Below are 26,664 nucleotides of genomic sequence, written 5' to 3' on the forward strand. Positions count from 1 at the left end.
TTTTTTTTTTATGCCAAGAGAACTGTGATATCAATAGGCTAATTTCAGTTTTTAACCAGAAGGGATCTGTTATCAAGGTCCTTTAAGAGCTGTTCTAGAAGTCTGTAATAAATAGCCATTGTTCTTTCATTGCTGCAACACTGACTCATGGGCGACTTTTCTTTGATCATCAAAGATATTAAAAGTTTGTTTTATTTTTAAGAAAAACTTGTTTTCTTGTAGAATCTTAGGTGCTCTTGGCACTGCTTATGATAAAAAGTAAGCCTTTAAAAACAAAAACAAAACCATAACATTAGTGTCCAGAATATACAGACCCACAGATCCTCTGCTATAAAGTCCTGAATGTTATCTCATTTAATTATTAAATCATTATTATTTTGTATGTTTTTAAAGAGGTAGAAACGGATGCTCGGAAAATTGGGGTAATGTGCTCAAGGTTATCCAGCTGGCAAGATGGATGCTAGAAATCAGCATCCACTGTATTTGCATTTTAGAGGCTTCAGTTTTCCATTAAAAGAATCAGAACCACTCCCTTTATTTTTCTCAGTTCTTTAAAAGTCAAGACTGAAGGAAGCTAACATTTAGGCTACTTTGTTCTATTATTCTTCAATATAAACCCAAGAATATGTTTTAATAATTTCGATATTCATAAATTCCTGAAGATTTCTTTTTGTCTCCAATACTGTTGTTCTGAAACTCTTGTCCACCATTCCCACTCCAGTAAAAGTCTATATTTTCTAAATGAATGAGGAAAAAAAATCCATGGTTACTATAATCCCTATTCTAGGATTAAATGAAAATATGAATAGATATAAATCATCTGGACACAGCTAGGCACACCACTGGTGTTCCATATATGGCAGCTTAACTTTTTAAGCCAAAAATCCTGGATTAATCAAGAAAACAGTCAACTTAAAGTTCTGTCAATTTCATCTCAGAGTTCGTGGGTCCTTTGTGTCTTAGAATGCCATTTGCCCCATGTAATCATCTTGAGTGCTAAGACCCAGGAATCAAACACAAACACTCTCTTAAGAATCTACCCAAGTTTCTCCTCGAAGAGTTTCACAGCAGTCTGGAAGGATACTTTGAGTAAGGGGGGAACCAGGAATGATCTGGCCAGGTATTACCTCCTCCTGCATTTTCATGGCAGTCAGACGGGACTTTTCTGCCTCCAGGGTTTTCTCTTTCAATTGCCTTTGCATTTCTGCAAACTCCCTCCGATTTTTCTCCTTGTACTCATCCAGCTGGTTCTGGAGCTCCAGTGCTGATGTGCGGGACACCTCGACAATGTCAGCCATCTGGAAGAAGTGATACAGGTGTGAGCCCACCCTGTGATGCTCTATCTGGGGCCAAGGAGCTAGGTTTGGGTCCCATGTAAACATGTCACACATCTCCTTTTCCTTCTTCTACAACCTCCCCAAAGACTTTGCAAAGTGTGTGGTCATAAGCTGCCCAGGTTTAGTCATCTCTAACTGGGAAACAGCATGGAGGAATGAACAACTATGTCCTTTGGAGCCAGATACATAGCTGGGGTCATATCTTTGCTTGGCCACATACCAGCTATATGACCTGGGCATGTACTTACCTTTCTAGGCCTCAGTGGTGTCCTCATTACAAATACTGAAATCATAATATCTACCTTGCAGGGTTGTTGTCAGAATGAAAACAATACACACACAGAGATAGATTTCAATTAGATATAGAATACCTAGTAAAGTGACTGGCTAATAGCAGGTGTCAGAAAATGGCAGGCACCTGTGTCAGCTGCTAGAATCCAAGGAGCCTATCGGCTTTGAGCCTTTTCCCTTCTGGGAATTTTAGGGCAGAGGTGCACAGAGGAGCAGCAACCACTGGGCTATGCGACTGCCTTTCACCCGCCTGGACAAGAGAGCTGAGTGCAAAGGCACATATTTTGCTCAAATGCAGAGGCTCTGATTCAGGTTACAATTAAGTCTGCATTTACATGCCAGGTTTCTTCAGGTAACTGTTGGGGAGCTGGGCCTGGAATCCAGAGGGTCTTGGCACATTCTAGGCCACTTTCGCTGTATCTGGGATTCTCAACAGGTCTAAAGAGCTGCTTTAGGAAATCTGTAAACCGCCGACAGATTGGTGCTTAGATATAACTACAGGTTTCCTTAGCTTCCATCAGGTCCTCAGAGGGGGCAGGGGCCCAACCCAGGGCAGGTCTGCCCCACATCCTCTCCTCCTTGTGCTCCCTCCCCACTCCGGCTCCCTCACCTCCTTCTGCAGTTTCTCAATGGTCTTGTCAAGATGCCATCGTTCGTTCTCCATTTCATTCTTCAGTCTCCTTAACTGTTCCTTCTGCTCCGTCTCATCTTTTAGCTTCTCAGACAACTGCTTCTGCTCCTGGGTGACATGACTCAGTTGTCTCTGCAGATGGCAGGGAAAGGACAGTGCTGTCATCTACCTACCAGGTCAGCCGCAGGAACAGGCAATTTCACAGCCACAACACAAAGCAATCGGACCTGTTACATCGGCGATAAGGAAAAGGATCAAAATAAAGCCCAGAGACACAAGGGCATTGTTGCTTCTGAAATTCTGGGTCCAAAATACAAGGGTAACTTAACCAAAAACTTACAGGGGCAGACAAAGGGTATGTTACAGAAAGACAGAAAATGGCCAAGGCTTCGGCAGGTGGCGATTTAGGAGAGTGTCCGCAAATCTGAGGTAAAGTTACACATGAGACCAACCTAAACCTACGTAGCAGTTTACATCCTGTGATGTAATATCCTGTGATATACACCATTTACATCCTGTGATATACACCATTGCACCCAATATCCTAGAATTTGCTCTGCTATGCAGATGAGTCTTATTGTTAAAATAGCTAAAATGGTATCTATATGGATAGAGAGCACTGTCCCATGGGTTGGGGTTGAACTCAGACACAGAAGAAAATGAATTTGGCAATCCACAGGTTGATAAACTCGATGAGTAAAAGATGTTAAATGGAAGAGACACTAGTCAAAAATGTGCATATGAGTGGTTATTTGATGAATTAGCACCAAGTACTAGCACTTACTATAAAATGCAACCATCCTGGATGCAATATTTTCCCTGGGTCCCCCTGGAGCTCTCATGTCATTTAGACTGACGTCCTTTAGGTAAAAAAACATGAAATTCTAAAATAAAATCCTAAAATATCTTTGGAAGGTTACAGTGGTTTCTTTAAATGGCTGTATGAAGACCACTGGTGTGAGATTATCAAGAAGGGGCTCAGCTCAGAATGGGGCAGCAGGACTCAAACATGGGCTGGGTCATCTAGAAAATGTCAGGTGTTGGGAGCTGAGTGTGAGTTAGTGCAGGTACTGCTTAGGACGAACTCGGTCCGTGTCCCTGCTGAGGCTGGATAAGGACGATGGTTTATATTTGTACAGTGCTTAACAGTTTACAGCTCCTGTCACAAGTAGTAACTCTGGCTTCTTGAAAACACTCCCAAATCACTTTAGGCACACCTGGTTTGCAGGGTTAACAAACAGCTCTGCTGGCCAACCACGTGGCCTGGGGCCAAAAAGCCACCCCCTCAGAGGCCCTCCTGCCCCTCTGCTCTGAGGAACTGGTTGCTGGCAGCACTGGGTGAACCAGCTGACCCAGCCAAGTGGCTGAAGTTAACTGCTGTGGGGAACCAAGGTCAACAAAAGCGGTTTAGGAAAAGAAGGTGGTAAAAGGTAGGTAATCAGAAGATCGGTGTGAGACAATTAGCAGGAGTTCTTCCCACCACAGCCCAGGCTGAGCACACCTCAGAGACAGGGTCAATGCCTAGGATTTGTCTGTGGTTGATTTAGTAGTGTTGCGGGCAAAGGGGAGCCCCTAAAGTAAGGTAAGCGATGTATGGTTCTATTGTGTGGGAGAAAAGTCTCAGAAACATGTATCTCAAAATGTAAATTCTTGAAAAACAACACCACAAATACAGAGGGAGACCAATGGCTTCCCATAGAAATTTCAGGATTGAACTCAACCCCTGCCCCTACTGATCCCCCAGCCTCTCTTTCTCTTCCTCTTGAATCCCAATCCCAGGGGCTCCCAGCCAGCAGACAAGCCAGACCCAGCTCCATTCATTCTCCATGTGGTGTGTGCATTTCAGCTTCACCCTTGGCTCGGGCAGGGCTCCTAGCCTGGCCCTGCTCACCGGTGCCACCGGAGACAGCACAGACTTACCCACTCTGGGCCTGGCGCCCAACCAACACCACCAACCCCCACCCTCTCAACACACACACATTTGCCTAGAAGTACAGTTTTGCTAAATTATTTTTAAAGTATTTCTTGTATGCTTGCCTCTCTTACAGGGCAGTATGATCTGTAAAGGTGAGAAATAGATTTCCTATGTGGGTATGTCTCATAGCTCAGATTCACTGTTAGGCACACTATAAAAACTCAGTGGGTAAAAATTAATACCTATCCTCAAAAGTGGTCCAAAGACTTCTTATATCAGAATCATCAGGCAAGGGGGAAGTACTCCTTACTTAAAATGCAGATTCTAGCCCTCTCTGATGAAATCATAATTTTTCTTAGAGTGGGACCCACAAAATAGCATTTGAAATTAACCAGATACTTCTAATATACTCTAAAGTTTAGAAATGCTGTTTAGCCTTTTCAGCTATTCAAGACATATCTTCCAATTAGTCACTGCTGAGAAAACATGTCCCGAAATCACATGAAAAGCAAAGCTGGTAACTTTGCATTTAGCGGTTAGGTGTGAAATGCTCTATAGCCACTATGACTATATTTCCAAAACCAGCAATACAAGCCCACTAATATTGGGACAAAAATGGGGGGGGGAAAAATTCATCGAGTTGCAGAATCCAAACAACAAAGTTGGTAGATGTATAATGAGTACTTGAGCTTGGGGACCATGACCTGTCAATGGGTGCAGAGCCTTTTACCATATGAGTAAGGCCCCAATTCATCCAAGTGGCAGGTGAGCCTATGGGCTTAAGGAAAGAGAGGCTTGATCAGAAGGAAGCTGGTCTTATCAGAGCCTTAGCCACACAGGAGCCATGGACTGCAACAGTGAAAGCACTGGGGCTCTTTAATTCTCTTGTCTCAATACACAGAAGTCCAGTTGGAGGGAAGGTGAAGGCACACAGAGTATATACCATTACCCCTCCCTGAAGGAAAGAACTGTGCCTTCTCCGGAAAAGGTTCCTTCACTTTCCCAATGCAGAAGCTGTTTCTCAAGGGAATCATGGACATCTCTGCCTTAAATGCAGTTCAAATTGATCTACAAAGCAGCACAGTCCTAAACCAAGTGCTAGGGATCGAGCAAACCAAAAATAACATCTTTGGGACCCTTTGCGACTTTCTGACTGAGTCATAATAAATCCGACCTAAGTTTACTTGGTCTTCAGCTACTATGTAAAGAACTACATTTATCATACATGAAGATGCAAAAGATTGCTAAAGGCACAAAGATTTTGAAATGTAAAATGCTCGTGTGAAAAAAAAAGTTACTCTTTCCTCTTCCTCCTAGAGTTAAGCTCCTATTCAGTTGCCAGATTTGGGAAGAGAAGCACGCAGAAAGAGGTATCGAACTAAAGGAGGTGACTATCTGGTCCCAGATTTTAGAGAAAACAAAGTATTTTAGGGTCAGGGTTATGGTGCACTTCTGATGGCACTAATTTTGAGGCCACATAATTCAGATAATGATGGTGAGATGCTGGGCCCTTTTTAAATTCTTGCCAGATTGTGTTGCGGTGGTTAGCATGGCCACACACTGCGCGAAGCACTCTTACGTCTCAACACTGCTGGAAAGCAGGCCTGAACAAAAGTAACACGTGAGGGATAATTTCCAGGGCAGGGACGGAGATCCGGAGGTGGGGTGGGGATTACATTAAGATCTTTAGGCCCTGAGGCCCTCATCTGTTCTCTCTCCAGAAGTAACTGTGGGCCTGGATTCACAGCTGGTGAACTACTTCCTTATGTGTGAAACTTTCTGGTTTTACCAAAGGACGATGAAAATTGAGAGGCTATAATAGCTGCCCCCAGCGCTCCGTGTAGACGTGACTTGAAGGTGCAGATTTTTGTCCCTGTAGAGTACAAATGTTTTTCCTCTCTTTCTATCCCCCACTAGCTCACAGATTTAAACCTCACACTTTGGCAGCTGGGTTGCAGCCGTCACAAGCCTTAAAGAGCAGCACAGTGAAGTTGCCATCCACACAAAACCAACCCAACAAGAGTCTGTAACAAAGATGGACTAAAGGGAGGGAGGGTGCGGGAGAGGGAGGGAGGGAGAGAGAGAGAGAGAGGGAGGGAGGGAGAGGAGAAGAGAGAAGAGAGAGAGAACAGACACCAAACTCAGAAAAAGACGGGGCTTTACTGTGTGCAAAAACAAGGTCTCTGTCCAAAGCCAGAGAGAATATGGAGACCGCTGAGGGGCTAAGGGGTCCCTGACTGAATCCTACTACACTCAGGCTCCTCTCCTCTACTCCTCAGGAGCGGAAGCCTCTATTGAAAGGAAAGCTGCCATTAGGCCTTCAGGAATCTGAATCCTGACTGCCTGTCAGCTCTTACCACGGTTCATGTGCCCCCTCCCCCACATACCCTCAAGGTCCTAATGGAAAACTTTAACAACCTTCTCTTCCACAACTGCTCAAAAACACCCACTTTCACCTCCTCAGAAACACGCCTGAGGGATGCTTGGTGCTGGCTCTTTAAAAACCTGAGAGCAGGTACAAGGAAGGACATACCTAGATCATGGGGAGGTCACTGTGCAAAGTCAATTTAGAACTTCAGTGCAGACTTTTTTTTTTTTTTTTTAGAATGTACTTCACACAGGCTTTCTAACCTTCAAATGGGAAAAATCTAATTTTCTAAGAATCTACTGACTTTGAATAGAGATGGCTATCTAGTTTTAAGGAAACAACTTCCTCCTGCTCCTTTTAAAAGCCATCTTGAAGGACTGCACTCTCAGGAGTATATTTGCCCAGAGGAGAAAGGAAATTGGCTTCTGTCAGACAGCTGACTCCACACTGCCTTGGGGACCAATCCTGCCACCCTTCTTACACAATTCATACTTTATCTTTGGAAAACTGTCAAGCCCTTTAATGTCTAGGCCAGGATTTCTCAATCTCACAGCCAGCATTTGAGGCCAGGTAATTCACTGCTGTGGGTGCTGTCCTGTGCTTTGTAGGATGTTTAGCAGCATCCTTGGCCTTTACCCACTAGATCAGCAGTTCCCAAATTTTTTGGCGCCAGGGACCAATGCTACTATTGGTAGCATAGGTAGAATCTAATGCCTGATGATCTGAGGTGGAGCCCTGGGGAGCAGTTGTAAATACAAATGAAACTTCCTTCACTTGCTCACCACTCACCTCCTGCTGTGCTGCCTGGTTCCTAACAGGCCATGGACCAGTACTGGCTGGGGACCCCTGCACCAGACAGTAGCATCTCTGTTGTGATAACTGAAAATGTCTCCAGACATTGCCAAATGTCCCCCAGTTAAGAACCACTGGTCTAGATGCACAGTTTGAAGTTGGAGTGGTTATTATTATGAAGGAGCTATCTGGAAGAAGAGGACCAATGACAATCTGTACATGTCCCTCCGATTTTGCTTTTCAGGCTTCCTGTGTGAGGAATAAAGATGACAGCCCTTAGCATTTACCTGAGCATCTTCTAGCTCACTCTCCAGGGTTCTTCTGATTGACGTGGCTTCTTTTTCTTCCTTCCTTACACGCACTAGGGCCTCCTCTAATTGCCGAATTTCCCCCTACAATGAAACATAGGGTCAGTGTGCACTCAAATGCGTGCTGTGCTTATGAAGTTGACTTGGTGGTATGAAAGGAACGAAGGAGACAGCCACAGACATAGGCTGTGCTGTGGTCACAGCAAGCCTGCCATGGGCCCAAGATGGCACACAACAGCCATGTTCTCGGATGTGTGTGCCTGTCTGCAGCGCTATACTTAGCCAGATGTGAACGTCTGAATCACTTGGGATGGTTTTTTGAAAATACAAATTTCTAGCTTCATCCCTGAGAGCTTCAGAAACAGCAGGTTCTAAATGGACTCAGACACACGGAGTTTTGGAAAAGGCTTCCAGGCGAGTCTGATGGATGACCATTTGGGGAACCTCTGTTGGCACACATCTCCCTTTACATTTCTTTTGTCCCTTCTTTTATTGTCGGGTGGCATTTCTCACAGCTATTTGGTCCTGTCTCTTGCAAACAGTCTCCTGCTTCTAGAGACCTGGCAAACCAGAGACTCAGTTTGTTAACACTTGTGTGACTTCAAAAACCATCAACTATGTGTTACAAAAGAATAAACGGTCGTGAGTGAGAATGGGCCTGATCTGATGGTGGTGTTGAGATGGCCTTTTCAGGCACGTGGAGGCCCCTGCTCAGTGTCAAAAGTTAAGTGTGTCTAATATTTGGGTGAGTAGGGATTCCCGTGCCTACGCCTGTGTTTCCCTCCCTGACTTCATCAGCCCTGTGCCCAGCCTCTTTGGAAGCTTATCTCCCATTCGTACTATTTGCAGAGAAACAAAAGGAATGGTTTTCAGAGAGAGCATATTCACTATTGCTCTGACCTTTCCTACTAAATTATAATAATGAATCCCTTCCCACTTCTGAAACCCCTCACAGAGGAAAGAAGGATCAGCAGCTGTCAAAGCTGGGTGTGTGGCCCAATGAGCCTTACCTCATATTTTTTGAGAGTTTCCTTCGCTTTGGCTTCATCGCCTTTCATGTCAGCAACCTGCCTCTGAAGCCGAGCAACACTCCGCTCCAGCTCTCCAAGGCTTCTCTGCAGCTTCTCATTCTCCTCCTGCAGAGCCTTCACGCGCATTTCGGCCCCCACCTGGGTTTGCACCGAAGTGTTGTTCCGACTGGCCAAGACCTCGACATTCTGTTAAAAACACGGGAACCAGTGTCAAGGGGCAGTCTCCAGCTTTAAGGATGGTTGACATTTATATAAAAAAAAAACCACGATGTGCCAGGCACAATGCTAAGCCAGGAGTCGGCATACGAAAGCCTGTAGGCCAAGTCCGGTCCGCCATCTGCTATTAAAAATAGTGTTCCTGGAACACCGCCACACCCGTTCACGGGCACACTGTCTATGGCTGCTTTTGTGCTATAGCAGCAGAGTGAGGAGTTATGGCCAAGACCACAAGGCCTACGGTGTCACAAAGCCTAGCATATTTACTAATCTGGCTCTTTACAGAAAAAGTTTGTCAACCTTCACCTGGGTTAAATCTTGACATGGAATTTCAACCTTTTAACAACTCTAGGAGGTGGGTACTACTCTTATCACTATTTTAAAAACAAAGAAACTGAGACTTGGGTAGATTAAGGAACCTTAGCCACATTCGCTCAGGAGGACATGCATTCAGGCAGACGGAATACAGAACCTGTTCTGACAACCACTGCCTTCTGGTGAGTTCACTCCCCTGACCCTTCGCCATGTGCAGGGCTCTTGATGGAGGACAGTTTCTGGGTATAGATATTTTCTAATGTCCAATACTAAAAGCAAATTAAGATTTGCTTAAATTATGATATAATTCATTGTGTAAGCTCCAGGCACTATCATCTCAAATAAGCTGGTGCTAAACACAATTCCTAAGATAAAGGAATGTCAACAATTACAGGGCGGTTATTGTTAATTCCGATACCACGTGGGATTTTTATTTTTTGGCTCAGTAACTCGACGTGATGATAAGTGGCCTTGTCCAGAATTCCACCTCTTCAGGCAGATCTCTCGCCTTCCATATCTCTACTACTACAATGATGCCAATATCAGCAAATCGAATGCTCATGGAACAGTGCTGCAGATGCCTGCAAGGAAAGGAAGGCCCAGCGAGGGCAAGGTTTGGCTTTGAAGACTATGTCGCAGCCCACCTGGGAGAGCTATCTGCCAGAATTGCTTGCTCGCTTGCGTTGCCGTTCAGAATGATTTTTAAATCTTTTAACAGTACAGTAAGCTCTATTATCCTGAACTTAACCAATTTGAGAGTTTCAGAAACCAGAACATCTTTTCATGGCCCAAAGTTTAATTCCATACATCTGGGAAGCCTTTCGGAGCCAAGCTACTGAGTCTGAATGCAGATATTACATGGAGGAAACTAAAGGGCCCAACAGCTGGGATTTCTCAGGACTGCTTGGATTTCATCTCCTACTGAAATCAACAAGACAAATGAGAAGAAATAAAGTGTGGCTGAAAGCTTGAAGAGAGATCTAAAGAATCCAATAACTAGTCAGATCAGGGAAAGAAAACGTCTAGATTGCCCATTCCTACCTTAACTTTCCCATTAGAAGATAAGAGTCTACAAAGCTACGGTTATCAAGAGCATGTGGTACTGGCATAAGGGCACACTTATAGTTCGATGAAATAGAATTGGGAGTCTAGAAATATACCTAACATTTACAGTCAACTGATTCTCAACAAGGGTGCCAAGATAATTCAACGGGGAAAACATAGTCTTCAACAAATCCTGCTGGGACAACTGGATATCCCACGCAAAAGAAAGAAATCAGACCCCTTCCTTACACCATACAAAAAAAGTAACTCAAAATGAATCGTAGACCTAATGGTAAGATCTAAAACTATAAAACCCTTAAAAGGAAATATAAGGGTAAATATCTGTGACCGGGTTAGACAAAGGATTCTGACAAAATTCCAAAAGCACAAGTGACAAAAGAAAAGATGGATAAATTAGACTTAATCAAAAGTTTAAAACTTTTGTGCTGCAATCGATACTATCAAGAAAGTGAAAAGATAACACAGAGAGAGGAAATATTTATAAATCATATACATGATAAAGGACTTATATCTAGAATATATAAAGAATTCCTCAACTCAAATAATAAAAAGATAAATAAGCTAATTAAAAATTGGGCAAAGGTGTCTGAGAAAACGGAAATTTTTCCAAAGAAGATAACAGAAGTCCAATAAATGCATGAAAATATGTTCGACATCTAGTTAGTAGGGAAATGCAAATCAAAGCCATAATGAGGTGCCACTTCACACCCACTAGGACGGTGTTAATTATGAAGACAGATAATAGCAAGTATTGGGGACAACGACGTGGAGAAACTGATGGGAAAGTAAAATGGTATAACCACTTTGGAAAACAGTTGGCGGTTCCTCAAATGTTAAACAAAGTTATCATAAACAGAGCACTTCCATGTCTAAGTATATACCTAAGAGAAATGAAAACATATGGCCACACAAAACCTTTACAGCAGCATTATTCATGAGACCCAAAAAAATGGAAACAACCCAAATGTCCACCAACTGGTGAATGGATAAACAAAATGTGGTATATCTACACAATGGAATATTCGGAGGGCCTAAAAAGGAATGAAGTACTGATACATACTGCAAGGTGCATAAAGCTTGAAAACATTATGTTACATGGAAAAAAGCCATTCACAAAAGGTCACAGGTTGACATTTATGTGAAATATCCAGAAGAAGCAAATCTAGAGTTGGAAAGTAGCTTAGTGGTTGCTTAGGGATGAGAGGGGACAGGAGGATTGGGAGATGACAGCTCGAGGTTACAAGGGTTTTTTTTCAGGTGATGAAAATACACCAAAAGTGACTGTAGTGATGGCTGCACACTCTGTGAACATAAAAACCATTGTATTGTGCACTTTACACAGCAGAATTTTATATGATATGTGAATTGTATTCTCAACACTGCTGATTTTTTTAAAAAAAAAAAAAGGAAAAACAGGCAGAGGGGACATTCAGGTGAAGTTGGGACTGAGAGGAGAGGTGACACATTTGCCACAGTGGTCTGAGGTCTGCAGATGCACCAGTGAGAGGAAGGAGAGACTAGGGATTGCTACCTAAATCTGTTGGTAAAGTGGAGAACACTCACGTGCACGGCCAACGCTCGTACGTTCACCCAGAAATCTCAGGAAGAACAAGGACACTGAAAACCGAATCTGGTTTAATCTGGATTAAAGCCTCACTGGCATCCTGACGTGCTAGATAAAGGAGTTTGCACTGTGTTTTGATGTTTAGAACTTGATATTTTCTCTTTTTGCAAGTTGTGGGGCACATTCTGAGTTCTGAGATTTTACCTGCTGGAAGGAATGACCAGGCAAACTGATCACCCAGCTTATGGCCGGCAGGGGTCTGCTCCAACCCCAGCTTCCAGTTTCACAGGTCGAGTGAGTACAACTCTAGGGAGCTTGAATGTGTTGAGATACTTAGTTCTGTTTTGACTGTTTGAAAAGTGATATTTTTCTCTATGTCTTCATAGTGTGGTAGACCACATTATGTACACAAATAAATTAACTTAAATCTCGGTTAGAAAACCTTCCCAGAACCCCTTCCCTGTCCCCACATTGCCACACACACTCATCTACTATTTTACATAAAGCCCATAAGACAAACTTCTTTTTTCGGGAACCATATCTAATTCATCTGCAGCAGTCCTGGAATCTAAAAAAACTAAAAACCATATTCCTTTGTTCAAGGCAAGTCTTACATACAAATTCTTCTCTACGACTTCCCAGTGAAAAGAAAACTGGTCAGAAGGGTTTCCAAAAGCCCTCCACCTCTGGACTTTGATCTATGCATCATCTTCCCCAGATGCTTACGTTTGTGTCTCATGAGTGTGGCAAAGGTAGCAGAACTCCTCCAAGACCAGAACTGGCAAAAATCTACTGAGAGAAGATTACTCGGGACAAATACTGCTCACACCTCACTTAAGCTGCTGGAACAACATTTCAGTGATTCTTTGATCTTAAGTCCTATGTGTCAAAACAAGATTAGAGAGGAGGTTCCATCATAAATAAAACCAAAGAGCACACAGTTTCTAACAATTCCTTCAGCATGTCACAACACCTGTGCAATATCTATTTTTAAAAGGATTAAGTCAATTTGCTTTGTAATATTATTCATTCATACAGGCAGTCATAAATAGTTAGCAAAAATCAACTCCAATTCTCTGCCATCCCAAAAGGTTGAAAACACCATGCTAGGTCATCACCACAAAGGCAAAACTAGCAGATGTGCTGTTCCATCGTTTTTCAAGATCAGACCATCCCCTAAAATTGCAGTGAAATCATTTCTTCACCTGTCAGACAGCCAAGGTCAAAAGGCTATATAACGCGACATGTGGGTGGTCTAAAGAAGCAGGTTCTCCCATCCACTGCTAGTGGGGCTCGACATTGGTTTGAGCTCCAGGAGGGCAATTTGATAGCATTGATCAAAATGAAAATGTACATGCCCTTTGACCTAGCAACTTCTCCTCAAGCAACTTCTCCTCGAACCCTTCTCCTATATGTGCAAAATGACATATAAACAAGATTATTAATTGTAGCACTATAATAGCAAAAGACTGAAAATGACTCATTGACAATAAGTCATTTGTTGAATGAGTTACATCAATTCAATGATATCCTGTGCAGTTAGGGGGGGAAAAAAGGAACAAGAAAGTGAGGATAATGCAAGGAACAGAATAGAACACATGGCATGCTTCTGTTCGTATAAGAAGGTATAGAAGATAAATATGTATGCACTTGACTACACAAGAAACTGGTACACTGACTGGCAGTGAGGAATGGATTGGAGTTACGGAAAGAAGCAGAGGAAAATATTCCTTCACAAATCCTCTTGTAACTTTTGATTTTTGAACTATGGGAATTCAACGGGTATTAAATTTTTTAAATATACATTTTCTTTGAAAAGAATTGACTATCAATAGCCACAGGCACTTGGAAGACAACCACCTTTGCAGCCCAGTTCTCATCTCCGCCAGCCTCTAGAGATCCTTCCGGGCCCTGAAAGATAGCAGTGCTGGAGCCTAGGGGGCAGCTGTACAAACAGAGCATGGCGCCAACTCTCCCACGCTAGTTTACATAGTTAAGAAATTCCTTTTCACCACATATAGCTGGGAGAGTGGACAAGGGCCCAGATGGCCTTGGACTTGGACTTGCACTTGCATGAGTGACTCTCCAAATTTTCCACCCAAGTAACCCTAAGGCAGAAAAGTCCAATGTGGGGTGATGATAGACACCCAAGAGACTATAAAGAACTGCCTTAGAGGCCTGAATTTTTCCATCAAAAATGCATGTACATTTTGCATTCAACACCATAACATTTTTCATTCTATTCCGTGTCTTTTTATATCACCAGACTGTGTCACTGGTGTTCTGGGAAGATGCGCCACTTCTAACCTGTAGCTTTGCCAAGCGCTCTCCTCCCCACCCTCCCAAGACACGTACACAAACACCAGCCCAAGTAACACAGACATAAATCATCTCGAGAATGGAATTCTCACTTTTAATTCTAAAAATGCATATCCAACAGTGTCTAGAGGAAAAAGTAGTCTCAAATCCAAGCTGTGCCTCTTTCTGGGGCCTTTTGCTTGGCCTGGCCTCGCAGAACCTTAGTTTCCTCATTTGTAAAAGGGTGGGGGGAGTTACCCAGCTCGTACACTATTGGAAATATCTAGTTAAATGAGGAGACAGTTCTTGCAGTAGCTGTTATTATTCCAGTGCAGTGAAACCTGTATGCTTCCCAAAAGGCCAAGACTTTGCACAGCTTACCCACTGTGGTTCTAAATCCTCGAACTTGGCTTCAGATGACAATCTGCACATCTTTACCAGCTAAATATCAGGCCCAGATTTCTCAAAACAGAGAATCGAGATCTTCGAACAGTCTCTCCAAGGAAACTGCACCACACCAATTAGATGACCCCTTTATTATTTCAAGGGTGAATCAGGTTTCTTCGTTGGCTAATTCATTAAAACTTTAGCCCCATTTCCCATTCGAAGATGGTCTGGTAAACTGATGGCAACTAAGAAAATTCCTCCAAAACAGACAAACAACATGTTTCAACATGCTGAATTGCTAAATTTCCACTACTTGTAAAATAGTTGACTTTTAACCATATGCTCCAATTACTGATTCAAAAGAGGGTGGGGGGAGGAATATATAATTGTATCTATCACACACACACAAAAAAACAAAATTGCAGTCTTTGTCAAGTACCATCATTCATTGCAAATAATGACCTGCTTATAAACTGACCCATTTTCATGAGTTAACACCCACCCACATTTAGAAATGTTCACACTGCCCCTTGGGGCCACGGGAAACTTTTATCCATGACAAAGAGAAAACTCCCAAATAGCGCCACACTTGGCCACGTCTGTGGGTTTTTCCTGGTCCAAAAGCACTGACATGCCTTCCTTAGAGGAGCACAGACCTGACACCTTGGACAGGTTCACTCCTGATGGATAACAGATAACCTCACAGGACAAGGCTCTCCTGGCTTGTCCTAGTACATACCCAACACACAGACACATCGGGTCTTACTAATTAACAAAGCTTCCGCCGGAGCTGGCTTTTGTTTCTTTTCTGTCTCCCTTTTTTGCTGAATGAGTGAAAACAGCTGAGGCGTGGAGGCCCAGAGTCCAGGGAATGGAATGTAGGTTTGTCAGTTCCATGCCACTGGCCACCCCCACACTCCAGTGTGTGGAGGCTGCAAGATCTCAGCTGATGGGTACCCAAGGAGTCCCCTAGGTCAGGTCACCTGCTGGGAGGTGACTACCTTGTCATCATCGCAGCTGTGGACATCCACTTTCATTTCTACAGGGAGGACCTGGGTCACAAATAATGAGTGCCTTTCTCATTCCCAATGTGTGGAGAACCGGGTCCCCTGTATTGTGTCTTCTACTTCCCCTTCACCTGAGCAACAGTAAACTTTTTAGGAATAGAAACAGCATATATTTTAGTCATAAGCTGCTCACTTCATCTCTTTCCCTAGTCATCTGTGAATTTCAGTGTATAAGGCCTCTACGCCAGAGAGCTTCTCACGTTAATGAGATCTCATTAAACAAATGCTCATTCTCAGGAAGGAAGGCGCAGGGACTCTTGTTCTAACAAGCTTCCAGGTGGTGCCAATAATGCCAGCCCTGGCTCCCACTTTGACCAGTGAGGTCTGCTCTTAGGAGAGGCTGCTCCGACCGCAGGGCCTTCCTGCAGAGGTTCGAGCTCAGGCTCCGAATGTCAAGTCCTTTACGCTCCTTGGTTTTGGGTGCCAGGGATTGGGTGTCAGGCAGCTTGGGTGCTACTGCAAGCTTTGCAGCCAGCTCACACTGCGACCTATGCAAGCCCTTGATCCCTCTGAGCTCAATTCACATCCTTAAAGAAAATGTAATTGGTAATACTTGCTCTAAATGAGTCAGAAAATCCAAAAAGAAAGAAATACAAAAGCTTGAAAAAGCGAAAATCCCTCCACTGATGTATAGTGATGGGTTTTTCCTTCCTCCTTTCTGACTCTGCCTGCTTACTGTTTAGTCGAGTAGAGGGGCTGAACCATTGAAAAACATCTTTTTCAAAGCCCTACTCTAAGAGCGACATCGGAGTTTCCAAAAATCCCCTCACTATATTTCCCAAATGCCAACACTATTCCTTTCTAACATATTTGCAATTCAGAACTGAATTGGTTATACAGTTGGACTTCTCACTGATAAGCTCTTTTTACTTGTGTTTGTCTGTTTGTTTGTGTGTTTGTTTTTGGCAAGGGAGCAGTGCATGGAAGAGATGGAAATAAATGTGGCAAAGTAGAAGAGGATACTCATTACCAACATCCCAAGTATTTTCAAGGAAGAGTTGATTTTAAAACCAAGAAGAGTGGAGGTCAATATTCAATTTCCTTTTGTTAGAAGATGTGGATCCTGGGCCAAACTCTACTAATAATTTACAGTATGACCACTTCAAGTAAGTCATTTAACCTCTACCTGTCTTCAGTTTCTTCCTCTGTAACATGAGATGGCCAGTCTAGCTAATTTCAATGTCCCTGCCAGCTCTAAAGTCTGGGATTCACGAGTGAAGCTGAAGAAACTGGGCAGCAGTAGGCAATCATGGAATTCAACAAGTTCCCGAGGTTTTACTCCTGTAACATCATGTCTCAAAGTCATTTTCCAATGCTGTCAGCTGAACTCAGATCGTTTTAACCGGTGTCCCTGCCACAGCATCTAGAGTTGAGGACCATATCTAAAGACAGGCAACTTCCTGCCATTGAGCAGCGCAAAGCACTGCTGGCTCATTCTCTTCCCCGCAGTCACTAACTTGCCACAACTCAGCAAGTTTAAACATATTGTGCTTAATGAAGATTTTGTTTACATTGCTTTTTTCATTGCCCTAGTGGTGATTTTCCTGCTTACAAAACCACATAAAAGATACCCTTTTTAATTATATTCGATTACCTAATTTTTCCTATAGTAATTTGGTGATTACATAGGTTAAAAATTATCACTGGTTTTCTTCATAATCTCTGTGAAATAAGTCAATAAACTTCCCTTTCCATAGTTAAAAACCAGCATTGTTTGCTCTCAGAGTGTTCTGTAGTTCAGACATAGGTCCAAGACCAAAGTTATGCTAATAAAATGCCTCATTCTTACTCATAGAATATATTTGACATAGGTTCTCATTTAAGCCATGCAACAAATCTATAGACACCCACAGTGGGAATAAAAATACCTTCAATAAAAATACTCTGCATCTAAAAAGTTCAAGTTATTTTCCCAAGAGGCAACATACTCAGTAGTTCAGGCCTTGACATGATTCCACTGCTATGAAATGTCCAGAATAGGCAAATCCATAGAGAAAGAAAGTAGAATAGTGGTTGCCAGGGATGGGGGAAGTGGGACTTCATTTGATGTAAGGGACTTCATTTAGGGTTAATATTTTAGACTTGAACAGTGGTGATGGCTGCTCAACACTGTGAATTATATAAACCACTAAACCGTACATTTTAAAATGGTGCATTTTATGTTACGTGAATGTTATCTCAATAAAAACAAAAGAAGAAAAAGACCTCAGGCCTTGTCATTAGCCAATCTGAACTGGCCCCACTTGTTTCTAAGCCTTGATTTCCCCGCCTTGTTCTAACAATGAATGGAGACATGCTAAGTGTGTAGCAATGTTTCAGGCACACGGTAAGAACTTAATCAATGATAGCTATGTATTAAGGGAAGAAAGCCAAAAGTTGCATAACTAGGACTTGCACTCAGATCTCTGTCTGTGATCTCTGCTTCTTGCTACTAGGTTCTTCTGAGTGGGGCAGCATCGTTTGGGAAAATTCCCCAGTCAGCCAGACTAAAGGAAGATCCACACCTGCCGACTGGGGACTTTAGCTACTTCAGTCCATGAACACTGATTTAAAAGGGTTAAAAAGAATGCAATTGTATCATAAAAACTGAGTTTCATGGGGCTTCTCTGAAACAGAGCTCTGGGTTACAAACTTTTAATTATGCTTTTTCATTTGTTTTTGTTTTTGTTTTTTAAAACCACTCCTTAAAAAAATCTTACAAAATTTTCCCCAGTTTCCCATGGTCCTCTCATTTTCAGCAGATAAAAAGAGCCTCATGTCATATTTATAAGCTACCACTGCCTTCACCATGATGGCCTTCAGTCCAAGCTAATCTGTGAACAGCATGTAAGAGTTCTGTTAACAGAACCCAACATCCCCCACCATGCAGTTAGCCTTTCGAGGAGCTGCCGGCTGGCGGAAGGGACTCCACCCAGACAATGGCATGTGTCTAGAGCCCTGCATCACCAGGAAAATATTGGGGTGGGGGGGATAAAGGCAGGAGTGAGACACTCAGATTCACTTTGTCACTGACAGACCAGATGGCTTTACAAATGGTTAAAACCAGCTCGTAGTCAGCATACACATGTCCAACAGGTTGAACAGGATTTTCGAAGACAGAAGATAAACAAGCAGGTTCTCCAGAGCATTGCCTACTCAGGAGTTGTGGGGACCCCTCCAAGATAAACCAAAGGCTCAATCTGGAAGCCAACAAGTCCTAATAGAGTCCACAGTTCTATACTGTTCCCTTCCCAGAAATCTTGTTACTTGTGAAAGCTGATCCTTCAGCTTTCCCATTTTGCTGCTCCCCTATTTCCGTAAATGATGAGAAAAATCAACCCTAAGCTGTAGAAATCATGCTATTTAAAAATTTTAAACAGACATGCTTAGACCAAAAAAATCTCAATCCAATGAGCATACTCATTAGCACCTCTTTGCACCCCTAGACTACCAAATTTCTACGCAAAAAATTGTCAACTTTTCCACGTGTACCCCCACCGCTATGGCTGCAGGAACAATGCTCACAGGAAGTGGAGAAAGAAAAGTCGAACTGACAACATGGTTGGCAGGCAAGAGGCTGAGCCAATACTCTCACCATGCTTTGAGTCTGGTTCCCAGTCCCCAGAGTTAAGACAGACAACAAGGGTGGCCTTTATTTATTTCTTCCTTCAAAGGCGTTAGCTGTTCCTTGGGACAGAGTTCAGCAGGCTGGGCTCCTGCAAAGCCCACAGTCTCCAGCCCCCTCCTTGAGGGCCTGCTGGGGTCAGCGGCCAACTCTAACTGATGGGCGAAGGGAGAAGGGGTAGAAATAAAAATGTCCTAATCCAGGTATGGTCACCCGACCCCTCTGAGCTTTTGTCCAAGCAAGAATTTCTCTGAATCGCAGTTCTGTTTTCTTAAAAACAGGGGTGGTGTTATGGATCCATTCACTGCATGGATCGAGAAAAATGAAAGGTAATAGTGCCAAGTGTCAAAACACTAGTCACTATATAAATAGCAAACAGTGTCCAGGAAGGAATTAGTATGTACCACCCAGAAGTTACAGAACCTAAATCACAGATTTCCTTCTAGACAGAGGCTTGGAGGAGGCGTGGTGACGTTTTGGCCTCCGTCCCCTTGGATCAACTGTTTCCCAGCCATGGCTGCTGGCACGACTCTCACTTAGTCCCTCCAGTTTCTGAATGAAGGGAGAACAAAATGTCGCCTTCTCCCCTCCAAAATTCTGGGAGATACAGAGGGAGACGGATGGAGTAACCAGGCCTAATCAAAGACCTGCCCCACGACTGCTTGAGGGCTAAGGCCCAACAGTTTTTTAAAAGCTGTTGGGGGCAGCTACAAAAGAGGCCCCCACGAATCACCAAGGTGGTCCTCAGTGCCGCTCACCAAATATTTCAGTCCTTCTCTCCTCCAGGCACATGTATGATTGTACTTGCCTGCCTCCTTGAAGTTAGATGTGGCCATATGACTCGCCCTGGCCAATGAAATGTGAGTGCAAATAACAGGTGTCATATCAAACCCAAGTACAAGCCTGTGTCATATCCAAGTACAAGCCAGTCAGTGATTCACCATATGCCTCTTCCACGGCTGCAACAATCACAGATGCGGGGGTCCCCCAGTGACTCTAATGAGCAAAGCAACCTCCACCCACATGCTGCCATGACCCACATGAGAAATGTAATGTGAGCAAGAAATAGTTTTTCTTAGTTAAGCTACTGTGATCTGGGGCTATTTGTTACTGCAGTGTGACCTAGCCTATCACATCGTGGAAAGATCTATTACTTGCAGGTATGCCCATTCCACTACGAACTCTGAATATATCACGAGCTTCATCCCAAAGAGCCAGCGGGGCTGTGACAAGGAAAGAGCAAGTCTTCCAGAGTCACGCAGACTTGAGTTCAAATCTTGACTCTGCCACCATTCAGCCACATGACTCTGGGCCAGTCAATTTCCCTTTACTCAGCTGCAGTTTCCTGAAATGGCAATTTCGGGGGGTAAAGGGGATAGAGGGTAGGATTAAAGGTAATACGTAAAGTATGTAGCAAGTGACCAGGTGTGCTGTGTGCACTAAAGAAACAGCAGTGATTGTAGTGACCCTCACCACTCTCTTCACCCTGATTTAGTCACTCACCAGCTGTGGAACCAGAGCCTCTGCTTCCTGCTCTGCAAAATGGGGAGGTGACGCTGTGTCCACTCTCAGGGGGGCTACAAGGGGTCAGCATAAGTGACTGCGGGAGCAGCCCTCACGGTGCCAGGCACATGGCAGCTATTCAGTTAGCAAGAATCTCCCACTCTCCCCTCTATTCTAAGCTCTTATCCAATCTGCCCTGAGCAAGCCCTGGAGCACCGAGGGCCAGTGAAGCTGCAGTACCCCCATAAACATGGAGGGCCCAGTCCTCGACTGGCCTTCTGCTCTGGGCTCCAGCCTGCTCTCCAGGCCTTATCTGACAGGAGGCCTATTCTCCGACTCCCTGCCAGTCATTGGCTGAACCACTGGCATTGTCTCTGTCCAGGGACTCTGACCTAGGGGATTCCATACACCAACCTGATCCCTGAGATACCCACACCAGCCTAGGTAATCCACGAGTTTGAGAAACCCACCTGAATATTATTTGCAAGGATCTGGCCCATCCCTGGGGCCAGCAGTGCAGGAGTGGGAGAGGCGCTTACTGGAACTACTAGTGAGGATCCTGAGAGCCTGGCAGCCCCTCACAGCCCAAGCTCTGAGAGTTACAGCATTTGGGTGAGGTTTTGGGGAGTCGCGGATCTCACATCTAGTAAAATCTGCCACTTGCCATCAGACTCCTAGCCGAACACTAAGAGCATCCTGAACTGTGTGTCCTTAGGTGGCAGCTGAATAAAAGGCTGTCAGTGGTACTGAAACATTCCAACTGCTCGCAAACCTCTGAGAATGGCCTACATAGAAGGAACACTGGGGGCAGGCTGAAGTGGGCAACCTAGTCCCAGGGCAGCCCCTCCCTCACTGTTTGACCTGAGGCAAGTCACAACCTCTCTGAGCCACATTTTCACACCCATCAAATGTCAGGGGAAAGGAAACACAAGTAAGAATTTTCATGCTCAACATTGATTGTCTACACTCAATAATTACACACACTGGTCAAGGCATAGCGCCATTCGTAAGGAGTTTGAAGTCCCACAAGAGTTAAATATGTTCACACCTGAAAAATAACATATACCTAGATACTTAAAAACATATGGAGAGCCAGTTAATGTAAGTACTTGCGGCCTAAAGAGTCGTGAGTACAATGTTCCAATGGCCTCTAAGCTCGTGTCCATCTCTGTGATTAAGAATCAGGCACCCAAATGACGGATAAATGTTATTTCCTTTTTCTTTTTACCAAAGTTTCCACTTCTCCAGATGAGCTCAAACAGACCTAGATATTCACTCACTCACTCACTCACTCACTCACTCATTCATTCATTCATTCATTCATGTCTCGCATACTCAAAGTGATAGAACGCTATTTGGGACACCAAATTTCTCTAGTTTAAACCCAAATATGAATTTCCACTATCCCTCCATCTCCACCCCTCCACCATATCTTTGGCAGATAAGCAGCCATTCACTCTCTGCTTCCAAGGCCTGGAAAACACACTACCTCTCAAAACAGGCCTTTCCGTTTTCAGACAGGTCTCATTCACGGAAACGTCTCCTTCATGCTGAGCTGTTATCTGCATTCCCTCAACTTCAATGAAAGCAACCAAGGACAGTACAGTTCTGCCTCCAATGGACAGTCTTTCAAACACGTGAAGCCCTCAGACCTCCCTTGTATCATCCTATCCTGTCTTTTCTTCTCTAGGCTACACTTCCAAAGGTCCTTCCTCACCCACCAGGACGCAGTATCAAGTACTCTCTAAAAGTGCGGGGCCCAAAACCAAAACAACACTCCCTGAAGAGTCTGGTCCGCCATCATCCTAATTACTAACCACCCCAGAATGGAGACAAAGTCTCCCAGCAAATAAAATCCCTCACAGATATATCTCAGCATAGAGGCCGAAGACAAAGCCTGGTGCTTTAACCAAAGTCCACAAGCCAAGGAAAGCTTCAGCCACTCTGAGACACACTGACCTCTATCAGACCCTTCGCAGAACCCCGCTCTCTTGTGAGCAGTACTGTAGGAACCAATGGTGACAGCCAGGGCATCGCTGCTGGGGTCTTATTCTTGCTTCTATCCTCTCTTCAGCTGCCAATACCTTTCCTTTCCCTCCTCATCGGGGTACCTCTGACATCCCTCTGGCTTGCATACATTTCTCAGATAGCTCCGGGAGCTCAGCCTGTCACCCAACCCCATTCTCTTTGCTGGTAAGTTATACCTTAACTCTTTTGGGGAAAAGAAGATGTCTTTTTCCCTTAGTCTCCTTTCTAACCCACACTTCTCTTTATGGCCAATGCTCTCCACCCCATCTCATTCCAGGCCTATACCTGGGGAACTGGACCAGGGGCCCAATTGCCTACTGGTCCCAGGTGAGCTGCTGGTTGCACCCCCCAGGGCCAGGCTTCAGGCCATGACATCTACTGAGTGCTTGCTCTATGCCAGGCATTGCACTGACTTCCATGGGCATGTCACTTCACCCTTAAGTTACCCCCTCGGGAAGGAACTGTTATATCCTTTGGTTATAAATGAGGAAATAGAGGCACTAAGAGATTAAGTAACTTGCTCATGGTCTCAAGGCTAGTTAGCACTAGAGCCAGGATACTGACCCACACGGCCTGACTTGAGAACCCGACAGGCTGAAAACGAGACAGCGAGCTCTTCCCGGGCAGGACCTGCATCTCACTCTGGGCCCAGCCCAGTGCCTGACACACGGTGCACTCACAATTCAAGTTTAGTGAGTTAATTGGCTCTCCATATGTTTTTAAGTGTCTAGGTATATGTTAATGTATCCAATCATAGTCACCGAATGTACACACTGCCCCATTGCACACTTATTTATACTATTTTTTTAATAGTCAACACACACTACTGCTGTGTCACGAGCTAGGTCAACTTTTGTTATCTGGCCTGAGAACCTAACCCCAATTTATTACAATGTCCCTGTGAGAAAATTCTTTCAACTTCCAAACACCCCACATAAAAATAAAATGTTAGCACCTTTAGTTCCTAAATTGAGTCCCCAATTAGCAGATATCTTCATTAAGATGCTGTTTATCTTTGCATTACTAAGAAGTCTGTCTTGACTAAAATTTGCCTTACTTTGCCGCATCTCTGCCTCAGAAAAGATGCATGAATTTCAAAGGAACGTGCGAATTGGACACTTCTCACATTTTTTACAAAGGCCTCATTCTCGATTCAGTTTTTCAGTTGCCTGAGATGGATGGAATTTTCAGCTTTGGAGGAGCCTGACATCTGTTCTAGTGACTCATTTTCCAGACGAGCAAACCAGGACCTGCAGAGGGTAACTTTTTCTAAGTCCCACAGTGGAATTTCAGCCATGGTGGGGGGACTTGATGGACTTAAATTTCACTCCCTCCTTAATATTATTAATTTAAGTAATACCTTTCCTGTTCCCTGACAACAACAATGCCATTCTGAACACACACCTTCTCTCCCAGCACTGGCTGGGAACCCAAGGGCCCCAAGGAACTCCTTGTGCTTCTCTGGCCTCAGAAAAACACAGAAGAGGTTCTTTTAGCCTTCCGCTGCTGATAGTGGCCTCCCGCCAAGGGGAAAGGGTGTGAAGAAAAACATCAAACACATCCTTCTCAATCTGAAAGATGTATTTTCCCATTCCAATTCCACCAGCCAAGCCTAGGTTCTCATTTACTCACTTCTAGGAAACTAGGATACTCAATTCTAATATCCACCTCACTGCTCAACTCATTTACAGCACATCTTCCAGAATAATCTTGCCATGAGGACACTCCCACCATGACACAGCTCAGATCAGAGCATGATACGGCTCAGCTCAGAGTCCGGAATGACTCCAAACACAGAACTAATTGAATCCAAACTCCCTGTAGCTTGGCCTCCAAACCTTTCTAAATTGACTTCTGTCTACCTAGTCAATCTGGTCTTGCCCAAGTCTTCAAACTCTGTGTCAAACACATTTCTCTCTATACACGTGTCAGGCTCATTACCAATTACAGGCTTGAATATAGAATCCAGAACTCCCTGCGGAAAGTGGCCCCCAAAGAGGAATAATGTAATACAGTATTTCCCCAAAAGTATTCTATAATACAAAAATATCATGGAAGGTTCTTTGGGGAGAAGGAGGGGGGAAGAGTTCTATGGTCATATATTTCCAAAAAATTCTTATAGTTGTATCCTTTCTTGGAGAATCATGAGATTTAGCCCATATATTAAATGCTCTGAGAAGTCCTGTAATAAGAAAACCCATTTAACTTTATCCTAGGAGTTCCTAAATTTATCTCAGATCTATTACTATCTCCATATCCACTGCCACCACTCTAGTCCAAGCTGCCATCCTTTCTTTCCTGGACGACAGCAAGAGCCTTCTAACAGGTCTACCCACATCCCTTCTTCTGCCCTCTCCAATCCACTCCCCACACACTGGGGCAGGAGAGCATACTCTGAATCTCAAATCAGAACATGTTACCCCCACTTAAGTGTTTCAATGGTTTTCCTGTGCTCTTAAGGATAAATGCGAAAGCAAACAACAAATCTTCTTAACTCGGTCCATGGGGCTTACACAATCTACCTACCTTCCCGGCTCCGTGGCACATCACACTCCTCCTCCTCAATCACCCCATCCTTCCACTGGTCCTTTGCTTTTAATTTTCCTCCTGTACCATGTTCCCCCACCCCATCCCAGGGCCTTTGCACATCTGCCTGGAAGACTCTTTCTCTGACCCTCCACCTTATTAGCTCCTGCTCAGCCCAATCATCACCTCCTCAAGGAAATGGTCCCTGACTTTCCAGAGTAGGTCAAATCTAGCCCCTCCATTAGCCATATCACAGTTGTAATTTGTATTTACCTCTATGACTTTTTTCCCTCTTATCCTCTCCCACTAGACTGTAAGGTTTCTGAGGGCAAGAAGCATGTGTCCATTTTTGCTCACTAGGTTTTTTTTTAATCCAATGTCTGGCCCAAAGTAAATACTCAAAAATTATTGAACCAATCATTCTAAAGTATGAAAAAAGAAAGTATAATACAATATATTCCATAATGGAGATATAAGCCAAATATTACGAGAGAAGAGATAATGGAGCCTTAACCCTACCTGCAGGAGGTGATGGGTAATGCTGGTGCCAAGCAGAACAGGGAAAGGAAAGGTAGTGCAGAGAGGAAAAAGAGCGCATGCCAACGTATGAAAGCTTGCAAGGGCTGGCTGCCTTCTGCTTGATTCTGCATTACATCCAGACCATCCCCATCTGTGATCCTCAAGGGAAAGGAGAATGTCTTTTAAGGTCTCCTCTCTAGTATGAAGCCAAGGGCACTGGGGCCACAGAAATGTCCACTTTGAGAAATGAACAACTTCCTATATATGGATAGGGATCCTAAGGGCCCCCACCACCACGTGCATGTGTGCCAGCCCACATCTTTGCTGTACAGCATACATGCTCAGCTTGCCATGGCCTTGACATTAAAACCACCATTTGCAGATTCTGCAGGGCCTGCCCCTGTGCTTGGCCTACCCTAACCCTCCATTTCTGTGGAGCTGGCCCCATTTCCAGAAACTGTAGGCCCCTATTTAATTCTACTCTGTGGCTGGCAGCCATCTCCAATAATATTCCTATTGATGGCAAATAAGAAGCTGGGATTAAGGGTGTCGGGTCACTCAGGACCCTTTTTGGTGGGCTTTGACTTCGCTGAATTAAAATTTAAGCCTGTGTGTGTATGTGTCATTATTCTATTCCCCATTTCCAACAGAGAGATGCAGGCCAGACCCTGCTCCTAGAGTTTGTTTTAACTGAGAGGAACCCTGTCAGGAACCACCCCGCCCCTCCCCACTCCACCCCTCACCCTTCTAACCAGGCCTGTTCTTTGTTCCACAAAACAAACAGCTAGTTCCGCCTGCCAAGGCAGACGAGGTGCACACACACAGGAGCAAACAAAGAGGCCCTCTTGCCCAAGACTTTCTTTCCTGTTGGATGACAAGGTCACTGGCGCCCTTTGTTG

At 44.1% G+C, this 26,664-nt stretch overlaps 1 protein-coding gene across 2 annotated transcripts in view; it reads right to left on the bottom strand.

The window, feature by feature from the left end:
- Positions 1–26,664, bottom strand: part of CGNL1 (cingulin like 1) — a 157,327-nt gene that overhangs the window by 28,742 nt on the left and 101,921 nt on the right. For both annotated transcript variants that reach the window (XM_011363426.2, XM_011363427.2), the window contains 4 exons: positions 8,653–8,859; positions 7,622–7,726; positions 2,239–2,391; positions 1,128–1,298 (listed from right to left, as the gene is read on the bottom strand). In XM_011363426.2, coding sequence (XP_011361728.1) covers positions 1,128–1,298; positions 2,239–2,391; positions 7,622–7,726; positions 8,653–8,859 — 636 coding nt within the window. The remainder of the gene's footprint in view (positions 1–1,127; positions 1,299–2,238; positions 2,392–7,621; positions 7,727–8,652; positions 8,860–26,664) is intronic.

Source organism: Pteropus vampyrus, unplaced genomic scaffold (assembly GCF_000151845.1).
Source record: "Pteropus vampyrus isolate Shadow unplaced genomic scaffold, Pvam_2.0 Scaffold85, whole genome shotgun sequence".
NCBI classification, from domain to species: domain Eukaryota; kingdom Metazoa; phylum Chordata; class Mammalia; order Chiroptera; family Pteropodidae; genus Pteropus; species Pteropus vampyrus.